This window comes from Haplochromis burtoni, unplaced genomic scaffold, assembly GCF_018398535.1.
Source record: "Haplochromis burtoni strain Fernald_Lab_line unplaced genomic scaffold, NCSU_Asbu1 Contig_361, whole genome shotgun sequence".
NCBI classification, from domain to species: Eukaryota; Metazoa; Chordata; class Actinopteri; order Cichliformes; family Cichlidae; genus Haplochromis; species Haplochromis burtoni.
The window spans coordinates 425,866-443,723 of record NW_024582722.1 but is presented as its reverse complement, the minus strand read 5'-3'; the positions used below and the strand labels follow the sequence as shown (position 1 = coordinate 443,723).

The window sequence follows — 17,858 nt, the reverse complement described above, 5'->3', positions numbered from 1 at the left end:
TGAGTGCATAAATCACACTTATCTGCATCAGTTACAGCAATAAATGTTCCTTTATGAACGCTTATTTTCATGTCGCAGGAGCATTATTTGGTGTAAATTGGTCATTTGAGAAAACATTTGGAGTTTAAAGTCATGAACTGAAAATGAAGCCGACTTTACAAACTTTCTCTAATCAACTGCCTCCAGCCTCAAACCAAACAGGGTGAAATGATCTTTAGATGCTTGTTAGATTTTATTAGGGTTTCTTTTTTTTTATCAGCAAGTCAGACACGACGCACAGAGACCCTCTGACGGCCTCTTCTTTCCCATCTCCACTAACAGGTGTCGTACGTAAAAGCCATCGATATCTGGATGGCCGTCTGTCTGCTGTTTGTGTTCTCGGCCCTGCTCGAGTACGCCGCCGTCAACTTCATCGCCCGCCAGCACAAGGAGCTGCTGCGCTTCAGACGGAGGCGACGACACATGAAGGTGAGCCGCCTTGAGCGTCCATGGCACGGCCTCACCTTTAAATTCATGCATTTTTACATCTCCGCAACGAGTCTGTCCTTCATGCAGAACTCTGATGAGTTATATTCAAGACTTAGAATTTTGTTCATATCACAGAGGTGTCTCTGAATAATCATAAAATTAATACGAATCATTTTGGGCTTCTGCTTTTTGTTCTTGACCTGATTTGGATTAACAGAAAGGGATCTTTGGAGAGGAAATATGAAACCAAAGTTGTTTTATTGATGGTCAGTTATTTCACCAGTCCCAGCACGAACCGAAGCACGAGAGAAACTAATATTTTAGATCTACAAATGTGCAGTTTTTACAGATAAAAATGGAAACTCACTTTTTCTCACAACGCAAGAAAACAGTGTGTGTGTGTGTGTGTGTGTGTGTGTGTGTGTGTGTGTGTGTGTGTGTGTGTGTGTGAGAACATCAAAATCCCAGCTCTCCTCCATCCTCAGGCCTTCTGAAAAATTCACGGCGTGTTTGATATTAGCTTTTTCGCAGGCAACGCTCGTCATCACTGGGCAGAAACACAAAGCATCAATGTTTGATGGGCAGAGAGCCGAGAATGATTAAAGGCTGAGCCGCGGAGCAAACACAGACGAGGCTCATAATGGATCCACGATGTAAAAGAGAAGAAAGCACACATTAAAAAAGAAACTCTGCTGAGCTCTCAAACTTTTGTTTGTGGAAATGCAGCAGTCAGAACAAACAGTGCCGAGTGTGCTGCAGGGTTTTTGTGTGTCTGTGACATCACGTGCTTTTCATCCAGGTAGCCTTGGAAAAATCATCCCAGCGTGTTTCATTGATTTCTGCTCAGATTAAACACGTGTGGTCAGTAATCAATCAGAAAACCACATCCTCTGCTTACAGATGTTCATATACAGATGTCCCATTAGTTAATCTGAAGAAAGTCAAACCTTTAACAAGCATGCTAACAAACATTACAGACGTTTTTTTTATTTATTAAAATAGTAAGCCACGTAGGATAAACAAACTAGTGTTTATTTTTACGTCTGAGTATTAATCCATCCATTCACAGCTTCCTGGTGTTGTTAAAAAATAAAATGTTGAGCTCTTGTAGGAAGTGACACGTATAAAATCTGCCCCAGGAGCTGGCTACAATTTGGGAGAGCCTGTGAAAAACATACAACACTGATTAGATGTTTTTATCACTAAGAGGTGGATAATCACATCAGCAGCCTTCGTCTTTCTTTGTTCTGACATCACTGTGAAGTCAAAAACAAATAACTCCCAAAACAGTCTCCATTTTTCATTAACTGTCAAACTGCCTAAAAACATCTCTTCTGATGACACGAAGATAGAGTGGAGACCTGGAAATGTGTCGCTTTATTTAATTCCTCAACACTGTTTTTGGATATTTGGTTAAAATGACAACGCACAAAGTCAAATTTCCCCCGGAGGACAGTTCAGACGTATCAGAGCCTTTTTTTCTTCTTTGCCTTCTTTCTGCTACTTTCTTAGGTTAGCTTTTATCTTTGCAGCATTTAATCAATCAATCCTATATGTCCAGTTGGATTTATCAGCGCCCGGCTGCTGTATTGAATAAAGAGTAAAGCTGTCAGGCCTGCGGGGAGCTGAAGTGCTGCTTGACAGTGAAACTAGTGGTTTGTGTGGGTGAAGGGCAGGGAAATGCAAACGCCCACAAGAAATGCAACATCGTGCCTGCAGTAAACAATCCATACAGCACCCATTGTGTGTGTGAGAGAGAGAGAGAGATTGTATCGTTATAGCTGGTGAGCATGCATGAATGCATCCGTGGGGGCTGTCGTGCATTTTGCTGTTGTAGGGCATGTGTTTGTGCTCGCTACTCCTGGAGCTGCCTGATTGAGTCTGACATGCTTTAGCGTGTGAGCGTGTGGTCATGTATTTATGAGGACCTTGTGTCCTCGCGGGGTGACGGAGGTCCTGCCCAGTGAGGCCGTTGCGTTGTAGACATAAGATCAAGATTAGACTGTCAGTTTCAGAATGAAGGTAATCACGATTTAGGCTGGACATGCAGAAAAAGGCGGGTTTAAGACGTTTGCATTAAAAAAAGTTAATGTTATTAGTGATCATTATTATTAATACTAAAGAGCCTTAATGCATGTTTTTGTGGGTTGGTTCAGTTTTATTTAAATACCACCAAATAACAACAATAGTCGCCTCAGTCGCCTTGTGCTGTAGAATAAAGATCCTACAGTAATACAGAGAAAACCCAACAATCAGACGAACACCTATGAGCAAGCGCTCGGCAACAGAGGGAAAGAAAATCTCCCTTTTAACAGGAAGAAACCTCCAGCAGAACCAGGCTCATGGAGGGGTGGCCATCTGCTGCGAAGGGTTGGTGGTGAGGGGATTCAATTCAATTCAGTTTTATTTATATAGCGCCAAATTACAACAACAGTTGCCTCAAGGCGATTTATATTGTAAGGTAGATCCTATAACAATACATACAGAGAAAAACCCAACAATAATATGACCCCCTATGAGGAATCACTTTGGGGTTCAGGGAGGGGCGCCCATCTGCTGTGAAGGGTTGGGGGTGAGGGGATGAGGACAGGACCTTGAAAAGATACCTGACCTGAACCGGGCCTGTTGTGTATTTCCTTGTTTTTTTTTAATCATGTACCGACTGTTCTACAGGTTTCCAATGATAAAGCTTCTGTTTGAGTCTACATCCCTAAAGTTTATCATTCTGATGAAAGTCTGCAGGGGTCATGTAAATCCATTAAAAACCATCATCGAGACCAGCACTCGTTTTTCCTGCAGATTTCTTAAAATAGACAGTGAGCTGCCGTGGTGGAGGTTTGGGCTCACTGCCTCTATCAGATTCCAAGAATAAGAACATGAAGCAGGAAATGACCATAATGTTTAACAAACATATGGAAACAGAGCTCTGAGGACTCTGACTGACCCACCTCTGCTCCAGGATCTCAGGCTGTAGTCAGAAGTTGGCCCAAAGTCAGAATGTAAAATCAGTGTAAGACCTTTCTTTGAGCGCACCTGACAGTATGATGTCATCCCGTGATGTCACGCTTTCTACAAAAAAGCAAACAAATGTTTAACCCATAATCTCAGGAGCAAAAGTTCATATCATTCGACCTTCACGGAGGAGGATCGAGGGGGGGAGGGATTTTAGTGTGGCTTTCCAAACTCAGGAGGAAACTTCAGCATATATAAAAATGTCTGACCCACAAGCAAACAGCGGTATTCCCAAATGAACCCCACTAACGGAGTGTGATTGAATCCTCCCTCCACAGAAATCTCAGTCCACAAAGGCACCGTGAGGGAGAGAGAGAGGGACGGGAGGCCGGTCTGTGGGAATATAGAAAAATTATCCAAAATAAAATATATAAATCTTAAATCCCATTGTGGTAATCCCCAATCCCCCTGAGCAGCGATGGGAGGTGAAGAGGTAGATTAGCAGTCCGGCTGCTGCTGCACTTTCCAGGGAATCAGACACTCACCCCTCTCTCGGCCCTCGAGTCCACAGAGAGAGAGTGAAAGAGGACCGCAGGCTCAGGACTGACCCACATCTGCAACACCAAACCTTTTGCATACGTTTTTTTATCTCACACTCTCTGTGTGGCCCTGCGATGGAAGCGGGGTGAATGTAGGCCACGTTATGCAATTTGAGCCTTGTACACGGCGGCCCGTCTGTCGGTCTTCCTGCCTTTACATCTGGCCATTCGGAATCCTTAATATTTATTTTAAGCTTGTATTACAAAATAGGTGAATTCATGTTCTGGTGTTCTTATATAACATCATTTGTTTTTCAGTTTTTGTGTCATGTTGTGTAGTCGGGTTTTTGTTGAGGTTGTCTGAGGTGACCCTTCAGTCACCAGAAATCCTCTAATGTCATTTAACAGTTGATGTCTCTGCAGCGAGCGCAGAGTTTTGTACTTTCTTACATAAAAAAGTGTTTATTACATTCATCACCAAGAAAATGTAAGAATCATAAAGTGGAGGGAAAAAATATGTTAGCATGTATCAGCCTGCTTAGAAAGTGGGCGACTATAAAGTTATCCATGCAACAGTCTCTTCTGCATTTTCACAACACAGCCAAAGGTTTAAATAAAGGAAGATTCATGTGGGAATAGGATACTGAAAAATATCAAAATTACAACAATTTCTATATTAAAAACAGAACTAGGCTGTTATTTTTAACTATTTTGGTGTCACTAATATTATAAACTACAGTAAATCAGCCTGTTTTAATTCCGTTTGCAAACATGTCATATTTGTTTAAACACATCACAAAGACTTTCTGCTGGAAGTCAGATTAAAAAAGTTTAAAAGTTTCATTTTTGGAGATATACGTCCAGAGTTAAAATGTTTCTCTGTGCTCACCTTTAATCCAAATCTTATATATTTTTCAAACAAAACTTTCTGAAAGAATTTTCATACACAGAAAGGTACCTGATTAATTGTAGACATATTACAGTATATGAAAAGTATGCAGGGACAATGAATATCTGAATAAATCAGTCAGTGCTTTATTCAGAGCTCAAAGCTTTAGTGACAAACGGCTTATTAAATACATCCGAACTGCTACCAAAGTAATGTTGGCGAGCTTTACAGAAAACAACTCCGGGATCAGTCAACTCATTTTGCGAGTACAGTAACCTGGGATACCACTGGTCGATATTTTCTGGATGTCCACCATCTATATTGTTTTAAACTCCATCCTGGAAGGATGAAGGTCAGCTCCTCCCAGATCTTGATCTCGTCTTATTGGCCTCTTGTTGAGTGGAGTCGGACCAAGCCAGCCAGACAGCCTGAACTCAGCGGCCTGAACTCGGTGGCCTGAATCCCACAGCCATAACCCAACGGCCTGAACCCGATTTCCCAAACCTGGAGACCTTAACCTGACAGCCTGAACCCAGCGACCTGAAGTGGGCAGCCTGAACTGGGCAGCTTGAACTTTATGGTCTGAACCCTGACAGACAGCCTGAATCCGGCAATCTGAACCCCACAGCCGTAACCAAACCGCCTGAACCTAGCAGCGTGAACTCGACGGCCTGAACCCGACATAAGAACCCTGCCTGAAATAAAAGGTGCTTACCTAAGTCAAATATTTCAGGAGTGCACTTATGTAAATCTACTTACTCTCCACCACTTGTGCACAACTCATCTCATCACAACACCTTAACAACAAGAGGCTACAAGGACGTCTAAGGACACAAAGAAAACAGAGATCAATTCGAGGTATTTGCATTTAAAGCAGGATTTTGCCGAGAGGTCTGCATAATTTGGTGGAAATGGAGGAATTCTTCAAAAGTATAAAACAACTTAAAATTCAGCTCCTTGGGTCTTTTTACTTTATTTCAGGCACAATAAAAATGGAATAAAATGATCCCTTAATAAATGTATGAGCACCCTCAATAAGATCATCACCATTAATCCCGACCGCTGTGAAGGAAATCTGATGACAGCGAAGCCCCGTCGGCACACAGCGAGTGAGAGGCGTTCAGTCCTTGGGCGTCACTCGTTCTTAATTAACCTCTCTGGCCAGTGCTTCTAATGTGACTCTAATGTGATCCACAGCCCTCCATTACGGCTGCGAGAGGGCTATCAGTCAGGTTTAAGCTCGCTGCAGAGGAAACTGTCACCGCTGCGCTCCAGCACGCCTAAACCTCACTAACACAGGACTGCTCGATCAAATCTAAATTCCAGCTGAGATGTAAAAATAACCGCAATCTAACCATGATTATAACCTGGTGTTTTAGAAGCCCAGTCATTAGCACAGTTAAGTCCTGTCCTCATATATTTACTGCATTTGCTGTCCCAGATATTGCGATGTGATTCGATGATAGGGTCTTTTGTATTACTGTAGTCTTTACCTTACAGTATGAAGCACCTTGAGGCAACTGTGATGTGGAAATAAATAAAACTGAATGAATGAAATGAAATGTACAATAGCTTCAGGTCATCACTGATGATCATATACACCTCAGGCTGTCTACTTGTCAGGAAGTGACTACGGCTGGATTAAAGGGTGAAGTGTTAAGTAATTAGCTAATGCTTCCTACCTGCATTAGACAGATAAGCCTGTTATGCTAAGGCTTTAGGGAAAACAATGGTTGGAGTCTGCAGCACAGCCTAAATGATTGTGACTATGTGTGATGAACTTACCTGGTCACTTTGAGGATAGCAACCAGGTCTGTAACTTTGGCGATCCAATATGGAGACTTAAATAAGCTAGAGTCAGCCTGCTATCTGTTTATCTGTCATAAATCAGCGATTAACTGTGATAAATCAACAAAAATCACAAATCTGTTGAATTTCTGTTACATAGAAATGAACTACATTTAGAACCTCACAGAGAGAAACAGAAGTTCCTCCACAATAGTGACAAGAGAGTCCTTACTGCAGAACGACCATCCAACTGACCTAAAAAAACTAGAATACGAGTTCCACTAATCAGCTGGGACCTCATCTCTCTGTGTCGGACTGAGATTGCTTGGAGACAGGTTGCCTCCCACTAGGTGTTATTCCACTTAAAATTCTGAAAGTGTGACATGTTCCAGGGAAGGCGTTTGCCAACCAGTTACAGGAGAACACAAAACTCTGGTAAGATAAACAACTTCCTTACGCCAAACAGAGGCTCTTAGTATTGCTGTTGTTGAGTTGTGTTATTATACCTCTGTTAATATAACAGAGGTATAATATACTTTTATTTTGGACAGAGATTAATTTCCATGATAATCCAGAGCTGCTGGAAAACACTCTGTTAGTGCTAATTAATATACAAATGAAAAACTAGAATTTCACTAACGAAAACAAGAGTTAAAGGCAAGATCACTAAGCAAAATAAAATGTAAAATGATTGGTTTAAAAATCCTTCTAAAGACATTACAAGCATCGGTTTCACCTGTGTTTCCTCTACAGGTACCACAAACTGGTTGGAATTATCTACAGGGACCAAACCAGTTTGTGTATCAGGCTGTAAACACGTTTATTTCTGCTGGAAGGTTTTAACACGGGAGTCTATGAGGGCTGACTCACTGCTGCCCCTTCTGGTCATTAGAGGTTTTGGCTTCTTAGTTTGATTAAACTTTGAGGTGTGACTGCCAAACAGGTGCCCTCGCTAGTCTAGAACTAGTTTTCTCTGAGCTTATTCGTGCAGATGTTCAGAGCATCTTGCTGCATTAGCATGAAAATTAGTGCATCACTTCCAAGCACTGACAACAGCAGCTTATAAGGTCACAGTAACAACTTCACAATCAGCGGAGGGCCAGCTGGCACATACACAGAGGCACATATGTGACACCAGTGCACTCGTACGTGTGCTCAGTCAGTGCCGTGACACTCGGGCCGGTCCAGAGCGAGAAGAAGCAGGATTCAGATGTTGCTCGCACATATAAACCTTCGTATTGGGACACGTGAGGATCTGTGGTACGAGTTAAATACACTTCTTGAGGGGTTCCTGTCATCTAGTGGAGTGATTCCTTCCTGAAAGAGAATAACCATCTGTGCTGACTTTAGCCCTAATATACATTAGCTGTGTTTTAAGGTAATTACAATGGTAAGCACATGCCTTCCTCTAAGTGTGGTAATTGTCGTAGGACGGTACATTGTAATGGATTAGAGTAATTATTCCCCAGAGCGGTTTGTTTCCTGCCATTCTGGCTGCAGCAGAGATGAAGCGCTATGAGCTGCAGCTGAGTACAGTTGGAAGCCGCTGCAGTCGGAGTGAACAATGTCCTCGAGGACTTTGTGGCTGTTATGCAACTATTGAGATGCATGCTGTAAAAGTGCTTTGAAGCATCAAGTGCACATATACAAAAGTGAGAGTGAAAGGACAGCCAGCTTGTGCCTTGATTTCTTGGGGACTGGAAATCTTTGGCTGAAATCAGCAGGTATGCAAATCCAAGTGAAAGCCGCAGCCTGCTGTCGCTCTGCTCCCCGCCCCGGCTCGTATTTCAGCATCGGACGGAGCTGTGTTTGCGGCGCAGGTAGCCACAGCAGCAGCAGTTGGAGGAGTCCCAGTTGTGCTGATTTCTGTGGTTTCTACTCTGATGTTTTATTGATTTGTTAGTGACACTGATAGTTCGGGGACAACGAGTCAGAGAAAGAGCAGAAGCAATTGGACTCAGGATACCTGCTTCAGAAGGACGTCTAATTAGAAAGACAGAGCGAGAGGGTATCAAATAGACAGATACCGCAGCCCTGTGAGAGCAAACGCTGCTGCCAACGTCCACGCAGAGAAACATCCCCCCCTGCTGGGCGAGCACAGCTACTGCATGGGGATCAGATCAATAGCGCCACTCATCCTTGAAGGATAGGCCCGCCTGGCAGCAGCTCGCTTGTTTAACACAGTCAAGCTCTCCAGACTGAAAATGAGAGCCTCTTTAGAAATCAAAGGGAAGTCAAACATTACTGCCTTTGCCTCCGCTTCAATCAGGACTGTCTGCAGTGCCTTCCCTTACAAATTCTCATTAGTATTAAGATGAAGAGAGGCCTTCGTTAAAAAATTATTTGTGAATTATCCACTGTGGAGTGGAGTGGCTCGCATCAGATGCATTAAAAGTGACTGCCCTGCGTTACATCCACAGTCAAAGTAACACAAACACTCAAGCACATCAAAGCTGCAAGCGACTAAAGCACACGACGGTCCTCTCCTGCGTCTCGTTTACCTTAAAAACACGAGAAAAGAAGGAGAGCAATGAGATGATGCTTCCTCCCCTGCAGCCTGGTCGGCCTTCTGGGAAGAGAGATGTGCATTTGGAGAAGAGGCCTGGGGGACATGACCTCCCCGCTGCAGCCTCCATCCCACTGTTTTATAATGACAGCGCCTTATTAGGGAAACTGACATCCTGATTGGCTATAATCAGCTCGTTAGCCATCATTACTCGTTTGGTGGTGGTGGTGGTGGTCGACATGCTGGTTTCTCTAAATGCCTTGATCTCACAGGCTGTTCGCCAGCTCTGAGAGCAAAGGCAGATAAGAGAGCTCGGGGATTAGGAGGCCCAAAGAAGCGCGGTGTGAGCGATGAGCCATACATGGCGGCTGAACCTCTGGATTGACAGGCCGGCTGTTGAGTGGCATTTGGCATTTTTCCTGTGTCCCGATCAGGAAAATCAAGCAAAGTAGTGATTGAAAGTGCTTATAGCCCCTGTTTTCATCAAGCTGCTCAGTACAAGTACAGATTTGTACTGATCACACTACAACATCATGCAAATTTTTATTTAAATATCCATATTTATCTGCTGGACAGGGAAATGTGCCGACCTCTCGCCCTTATTGTAGTGCTGAAAGCCTCGGGATTAGTCAGACATGAATTTGCATGAGGCTCTCCATGTTTTCTCAAGAATAAAAGGATGACCTCTTGGCCAAGAGGCCATCCCGTACACTGTACTATCTACTGTGAGCTCCTCCTGAACTGGTTTCTACCAAAAAACCCAGCCTGTAAAAGGAATGAAACCAGAACAAGGACATGTAATCCTGATTAAACATGTAATAAAATGGAAATCAGCCAATCGCACAGATAAGAACCTCATATGTAGATGACAATAAATGTGTGAGCTCATGGACCACCACGATGTCTCAAGCTCAAAATAACACAGAAAACATTTTTACCATTTCTGTGGACGGTCAACCTTCAGCTTCAGAAACTGTCCTCACCTGCATTAAAAGCTAAATTAATACCAGCATGAACACTAACTGACACCAAAATGCAAACCTCAGATTGAGTGAAAAGCTGACGTGACTTCCCCGAAAGATATTTATGTCACACACGGTTGAAATGCAAAGAGAGGAGATACAGGAAGAGAGCAGCAGATGGTGTGGTTCATCATTCCAGGTCACACAGGGAACTCTAATATCATCACTGCCAAAGTTTTACAAAACATCATCAGGAACATCCATAAACTTTCCTCGTACGGCCTTCTGAAAAAATTTAAATGTACAGCTCTGCTTTCACTTGAGATGTAAATGAAGACAGAAAACTAAACAGCAGTGACATTTGCAGGGTTACTGAAGTTGGGCTAGCTGGTATATAATGATGTGCTACGTGGTGGCTAGCTACACAGCTATAGTTAGCATAATATAAACACAGTGAAGCTAACTTTTTTTGCTAACTTTTTTCTACTCGATAAAAGTTAACGTGAGGGTTCCTGATGGTTAGGGACAAATGCAATTGCATGGCAGGATGCTGTAAACGGACTAAACTTCATGTCAGGAGAACAACTGAGATAATCCATCCACAATACGAGGTTAGTTATTAATATAATGCTGCATGGGCTGGGCTGGGCTGTAGTTACATTGTAAGGTTTTAAAAACTGAGCTTTAAGATGATGATAGCGATAATAAAAACCGAGACAGGCCGACAGTGATCACTGGCTTTTTTTAGGGGCTTGTTCAGATTAAATAGAACAAGATATAAAGCATTAAAACATGTTAAAACACATCATCCTTAATAAATGCAGAGTGGTTTAGACCTGGAAGCAGGGTTCATACGTCATCACTTAACAACCAGCTAGGGGTTCAAATTAGGACTTTTTAATTTGCCTCATTAGAGCATCAGTGTGACAGATCTGTCAGTCTGAAGAACTGCAGCAGTTTCATGTAATGTAGAGGAGCAGAAACCAGCAATCTGTCTGATGATTCGCTGCAGGAAATTTCAGCAAGGGCATTCTGGGTAAACTTCCAGGCTCATGTCACCATAACGAGCATATGAAGGACTGGTTTTTCCCTACCTTTGACACTGTGACTCCTCCTCCTGGGTCAGAATCACAATCTCTGATATATTTGATTGCAGTTTTTTTACATGTGTTTTTCATGGAGATATTTTCTGTGCCCAAATCCAGGATTCATCCATGTTGGCAGGTTGTAGACAGCAAGCCTGTTCCCTAACCCTCCCCCCACTAGCAGCTAAACAGATCAGCTGCTAGTGACAGACAGACACCCTGGTCTTTATGAGGAATTTCGTGAAATAACAGGACCAAATTATTTAACAGTTATCATAAATGTTAAGGTTAGCCGTTTAGCTATTAGCAGTTACTGATATTGCCGCTTGTGAAGCTATCATTAAGGTAGCAGCTAGCAGCTGTGTTTAATTTGGGAGCTGACCACAAACACGATCAGTCCAGCCCGTGTAACATCTGTAACATCATTATACAAAGCACATTTAACAGAATTACAGTTAGTAGTGTCTCCAGAGTCTAATCTCTGTTCTCTTAAAGTCTCAAACTGAAGTAGAAAAACGTCTGTGCCTCTTTTTTAATGAAAATGGTCTCAAGTGTTGGTATGGTAAATGACTCGCTTACAGAATGCAGTTGGAAATTATTAATGATCCACATAAAGTTTTACTTTTCTACTCTGAAACTTCACTTATAAGTATGCACAAGGACACAGATATTAATATGAATTAACTTAATGACTGAGTGTCAGTAACTCACGAGTGTACTCTCTGCACTGCTGAAGATGAATGAACAACTGCAATTTAAATGTTCTGAACACCCATGCTCACACAACTCCTGTTTCGATATCTCATTGGCACAAATACACACATTTGCACCTGTAACTACGGCAACTGAAAATAACATGTTTAAGATGGCTGATGTGGGCGTCGTGGGAGAGAATGTGGCTAATCAGAGCTGCAGATGATTGTTGAACAAGAAGGTCTCACAGTTTCTCCCATCTGTGACAGATTTTAATAATAAAACTGGGAAGCTCATTTCCACCACCTGAATGGGAAAATGACTTGAAACTGAGAAAAGAACTTGGAATTTCGAGTTGAGGTGAAATGGCTAAAGGGTAGGCTGTGACGTGCGATCATTCAGTTTCATATAAAGCTTGGTTCCTTGTACTTGTACTGTGATGAGTCACAGGTAAAGAACGAGACCAAGCAACAGCTTCTAAATCATCATCAGTATCGTTCATCAGGAGCGCAGCAAGCAGCAGCTTCCTGTTTTTTTTCTCGGACATTCAAAGGGTTGTACATGATGAATTCCAGCCCAGGATCAGACTGGAAATGCAAAGACTCGATTATTGATTATTTGACAAAAACCTCCTGAACCAACTGCAACTGTTAACTGCCATGTGTTCTACTCAGAGGCAGCTCCCACGACTTTACATTCCTCAGATTCAAGTTAAGGAGCTGCTGTTTAGTCACACTGCAGATCCATCATGCAGTGCAGCGTGAGCAGTCAAAATAATTGAAAACAGCAACTAGTTTTTTAAAAGTGCAGTTGCCACACCCACACCTGATAACACCTCGCAGGTTTGATGTCTGTGAAATGGGACAGTCCAGCCTTCAGATTTGCGTCACCGCTGTCTTGGTGTAGTTTAATAAACTCAGCCGTCTGCTCTTTGCTATCTAAAATATAACACGACACTGGAGTAAATTCTCTACCATCTCACACTCCTGTTTAATCAGTTTTTTGTTTGACGTTTATTCAGCTGTGTGAAAACTATAACTTTAATCTCAGCCAAACTGATTTACTCAGGAACAAATAAAACACTGAAAAAAGCCAAACAATAACATTTTTTAGTTATCTAAGTGACTTATATATCATGCTTAACTTGAGTAGCGAAAGTCCATGCGGGGTCTGAAAATGATGTGCTCCAGTGTTCTCGCCAACTCTAGTGAGCCTTGACTATCGAGCTGGTGGGTAACAGACATCAGAGCACTCTTGCAATTATGTGATGTCTTGATAAACCGAGCAGATATTTGAAGTTGACACAGCTGCATTCTCGCCTGAAAATATGTTAAAAGTTTATTTTGTGACACAGAAAGAGTAATATTTCAAGCTCTTTAGTCGTCCTCCTCCGCCATTGATGCATTTGAAAAGTATTTATATTATTATAAAGATATTATAAATACTAGTTTAATGAATACAGTATAGCAAAGAGTAATAAGAGTAATATTACAACTAAGTAGCTGCCGCCATTATTGGAAACTGGAATTGGCTGGGCCGCGCTATTAAATCGGGGATAGGTTGCGCCACGAAGGATACACCTGACCTAGCCTCAAATGTGGGGAAATGAAGGACACATTTGTCGGGCGCATTTGGAGCAGCCTTCGAATTGGGACAGCCTTTGTCGCATCGCTGTGATGTAATCGGCCTTCAAATGCGGCCTCAGGAGGATGTGACCTACGAATTGAGACACAGCCTACACCTGCACACAGAGCAAAGGAGAAACAGGTGAGACTAATGAGGGCAGGCAGACACAGGTGGAAACGATCAGGAGGGAAGACGAAAACATGAAACAATAAATCAGGAAGTGGAAACAAGACAAAGGCAAGGAAACGTGGGAGAGAGCAGGAAAATGACAGATTAGATAATCCAGAACAGCCAGATGACGTCCAGAGCTAATTTCTGACTGGATGACTCAGGCCACAAATGAAATGAAATAATGAAAAATATTTTGGAGCCCACATATATATATATTTTTATATAAATATAAAAAGTGCCAAAGCAGCCTTGGAGCTGTGTGTGCTGACGTAACGGACCCACGTTACCACAAACTGAATGACATGAAGAAGAAACTCAGGAATGCATTTGAAGCATCAAAAGCCTCCCCTGCAGCTGCCATGCTTCCTTCTGCCACACAAAACTATAAAAGTGGTGCACAGCAGCATCTTCGACAAACAGCCACGCTAACCTTCTCGGGATGACAAATATGTTCCCGTGCCCGAGCGCAGTTATTTCACAGATAAAATCAAATCTATGCTGCGATGCAGAATCCAATCACAAGTGGCCAGACAGGAGACGGATCCTGGATGTATTTCCAGGTGTGAAGTGTACTCTGTCATAGCCGGATATCAGTCTCAACCTGCTGCTTATAACAAACTAAGTTGGGGTGAATTAAAGGCACAAAATACCATAGGTACGAATGGAAAAGTTCACATTACTTGGATATTCCTGTCAGCACACCAGAATCCACTCAGCACTGACATATTGATGCTGAAATGTCTTAAAAAGCCTCAAATGGCCGTAATCGAGGCGAGAGGCAGAAGGGAGACAGGGAGAGGAAGTGAAGGGCGGTTTAAGATGGATCCACCGGAAAATGGATCGGCTGAGGCAAATGTATAATATATTTCCTTCCCCGGTGCTTGGCTGGAATTGCTTAGGGGGAAATCATAAAGCGAAACGCAAGCCAAGAAATTCCTCCTCCAGCCTCTTTCAGCAGAGACTGATGCTGGCGTTAGTTGGGGCTGACACCTCTCTGAATCCTGTTTTATGTAAATGCAGGTCTCTAAAACAAGTATCCAAGGGTAATGTTAGCAGAGGAGACATGGAGGATGGCAGGCCTGATGCAGCTCGCTTTCAGCTTCCTGCTAATCTGCTCGATTAATCACATCAGCTGAGGCGGAGATAGAAACGTTTCAATCCAGAGATGAAAGTGTGATGGATGAGTGAGCTAAGAGGTCCTCTTCCTCTTTTTTCCACTCCTCTTTTAGCGTCTTCCCTCTCCTGCGCTGCCCCAGCTTCTTTCTGAGCATTCTACTTTTCAACATTATTTCATTCCCTTTTACCGTCTTTCATATTTTCTTTAACTTTAACTGTACTTGTTTTCTATCTGACCCTAGTCTTGTCTATTGTTTCTGTTCTGCTCGACTATCCCGTCTGTTTCATCCAGCAAAGTGTTCATCTACCAGGTACAGATTAAAGACGATTCCAGTTATTATGATAAAATTTCACGTGACAAAAGGACAAGATGATGCTGAGAAAATCACACAAGCTTCTCTGTCACCAGTACCAATACAAATCTGGGAACCTTCAGCCAGCTCTGAGTGCCGACTCTCAGCTTCGGTTCAAGGCGGTGAACAAAGAATATTCACTAGGAAATTACCATGTAGTCCCTGATTTCAGGAACATAAATCATACAGAAAGTGTTCATCCTTAACACTTTGTGGAGAGTTCCCCAAAAACGAAACTTCCCGCAGGAATCTGAGCAGCGAGTGTTGTTACACTGCTTCTGTCATCCAACAAAAACCACGGGCACACTGGAAGCCATACATCACGCTGCCTCCACGTGGGAGACCTTCTCGGCTTTCTCTGTAATATGTTCTTCATGTGGTTCGTTTAAAGGCTGATGTTAGTTTCAGTTGCAGAGCTGGTCTGACGTCTTTCGATGTATTTACAAAATCTAATATGGCCTCATTGGCCAATGATTGGTTTGCCGTAGAAAGGATCCAGTGATCATCCTGATTAGGATTATATTTTTATCACCACGCTGGCCTCGGGAGTATGGTTAGGCCACTCCTAGTGTTCCCTTGTTTAGCATGAGGCTAAAATATTAACCCTGACCTGAAGTGGTGGACATTAAGTTAGGGATGCACTTGCACCGAGAGCTCCTTTGCACTTGTTTACACAAACAGCTTGCAAATGTAATTGCCACAGTTGGAGTAGGTACTACACCGAGTTTGGAGCAGACTTGTTATCTGCTTCATTTCTGAAGAGAAGACCACCCTTGAACTGGCTTTAACGGTCAATGTCATATTTGTTTTTGCCCCCCTGGGATTAAAGCAGAGTCTGCACTTGTGGCGGTGCAGAGACCAAACATCTCACGGTCCATAACTTTCCAGATTTTGTATGTGTGTAAATATGTTAGGATTTGATTTTTGGGCCGTATGAGAGAAGAGACATTAGATGAGCTGGATCCTTTGAGGCTCCTTTGTAGAATCCAAAGGGCAAACCTTAATTCTCCTCCGCCCATCCATCCATCCGTGGACTGTGCGGGCCCAGAGCTTGTGTGTTAATGGAGGACATTTTTATAATTAGGCATAAATGTAATGAATCACCTGGTCCATGCGGAGGCGTTCTTCGATGACTTCCTTCAGGAACCTTGTGAGTTCTTTTCGCCAAGTCTGCAGGCTGCAGGTCTTCCCCCCTTGTCCCTTATTGTTCTCCTTCTCTGACTTCCTTTCTTTTTGTCATTACTCCACCTTTTCTTTCTCCCTCTGCCGTTCCTCTCATTGTGTCTCCTCCTCACGTTCCTCCGCCCTCCACATTAATCACATGGCAGGCAGAATAAAGCAGAGCATCTGTAATAGTTTAGCAGCGTCACTGAAGGACAGGCAGAGGTCGGCTAGCATCACAGCTAATGCATCGACATCTAGCGCGCACGGGCGTGTGTGAGTGTGTGTGCGTGCACATGTGTGTGTGTGTACATGTATTAACAGTAATAGATGGCTTGAAGTGCATGCAAGGACAGAACGGGGACATGAGGCACTAAAAATGGATCGTTACCTGGTGGTCTAACACTCACGCACACACACTCACACACACTCTCAGTACATCTCCCTCACCCGGCTGCGCTGCTTTATTTGATCGGATTTTTGGAGCATTTTTAACCCTTTTCTCTGTGTTATTGATGATATCAAGACAAACAGGCTCATTATTGACTCTTTTTTAGCTCCTTCCCCCTGCTAGAAACCGGAGGCTGGTCTAACTGAAGAGAACTGAGGCGTCTGTTTGGTTGGCAGCTTGATTTGTTGCTGCTGCAGAGGTTTTGCGTCACTTTGGTCCTTCTGCTGCCAACAGTTCCTCCTCCTGCTTTCGATTTTGCTCCTGCTTGTTTTCCGATCATAAAATGCTCTTTTTCTTTTCCTTTTCAGCCAAAATGAACTGGAAAGATTCTCTGCTGATAAGCTGCCACACAAACTCCCACCGTGGCCTGCGGGAACAAACAAACAAATGGCATTCAAGCGTGAACTTTACAACCTCGGCTTTTATCAAAAACTCTGAAGCCAAACAAAGACGACTTCTTATCATTGAAGCTAATTTTTAATTTCACGGGTGTTGTTTTAAGTTTGAAGGACATTCTGCGCTGTTTATTTTCCTCGTTTAGTTTCCCCACACGCCCTCGCCGTCTCTCAGCCCATGTAGACCTTTGTGTTCGAGTCCCTGAACCAGATAAGGAAGTCATTGTGTCTCCTGTAATGAAAAGGCAGGGTGAGTGTGGCGATAGGATTTTCAATATCTCGCCGCGCTCGGGTGAAAGTGCCGTGCACGCGCCGTAACCTTGAGCACGGCGCACGTCAATCAATCCAAATCCATTCGGCCGCGTCCTCCCGCTCCCCTTGGCGACTGAGATGAGCGTACGTGGCGTCCGGCGTCAGCTCCTATCGATGACTTCTACATCTAGGCTGAGCGAGTGTGATCGGCAGCGAGCTTTGGGGTTCGTCCCCCCTGCACGGCGCCGCTGGGCCATTCAGTCAAGATAACAATCGATGAGTCACAACCAACCACTGGAATAGCAACACAGGAAATATCACGATTTAGTGGTGCAGCCATTAAAATTGCATCTTCTTTTCTCAAATACCTGACGGGAACTTGAATAGAAGACACCATGTTTCTCAAACACACTGCTGTTCATTGGATATATATATATATATATATATATAT

The 17,858-nt window shown here is 43.2% G+C and overlaps 1 protein-coding gene across 1 annotated transcript in view; it reads left to right on the top strand.

Moving 5' to 3' along the window:
* glra1 (glycine receptor, alpha 1) overlaps positions 1 to 17,858 on the top strand; it is a 152,606-nt gene that overhangs the window by 118,401 nt on the left and 16,347 nt on the right. Inside the window, exon 8 of the mRNA XM_042228878.1 lies at positions 322 to 468. Within this exon, the coding sequence (XP_042084812.1) occupies positions 322 to 468 (147 nt within the window). The remainder of the gene's footprint in view (positions 1 to 321; positions 469 to 17,858) is intronic.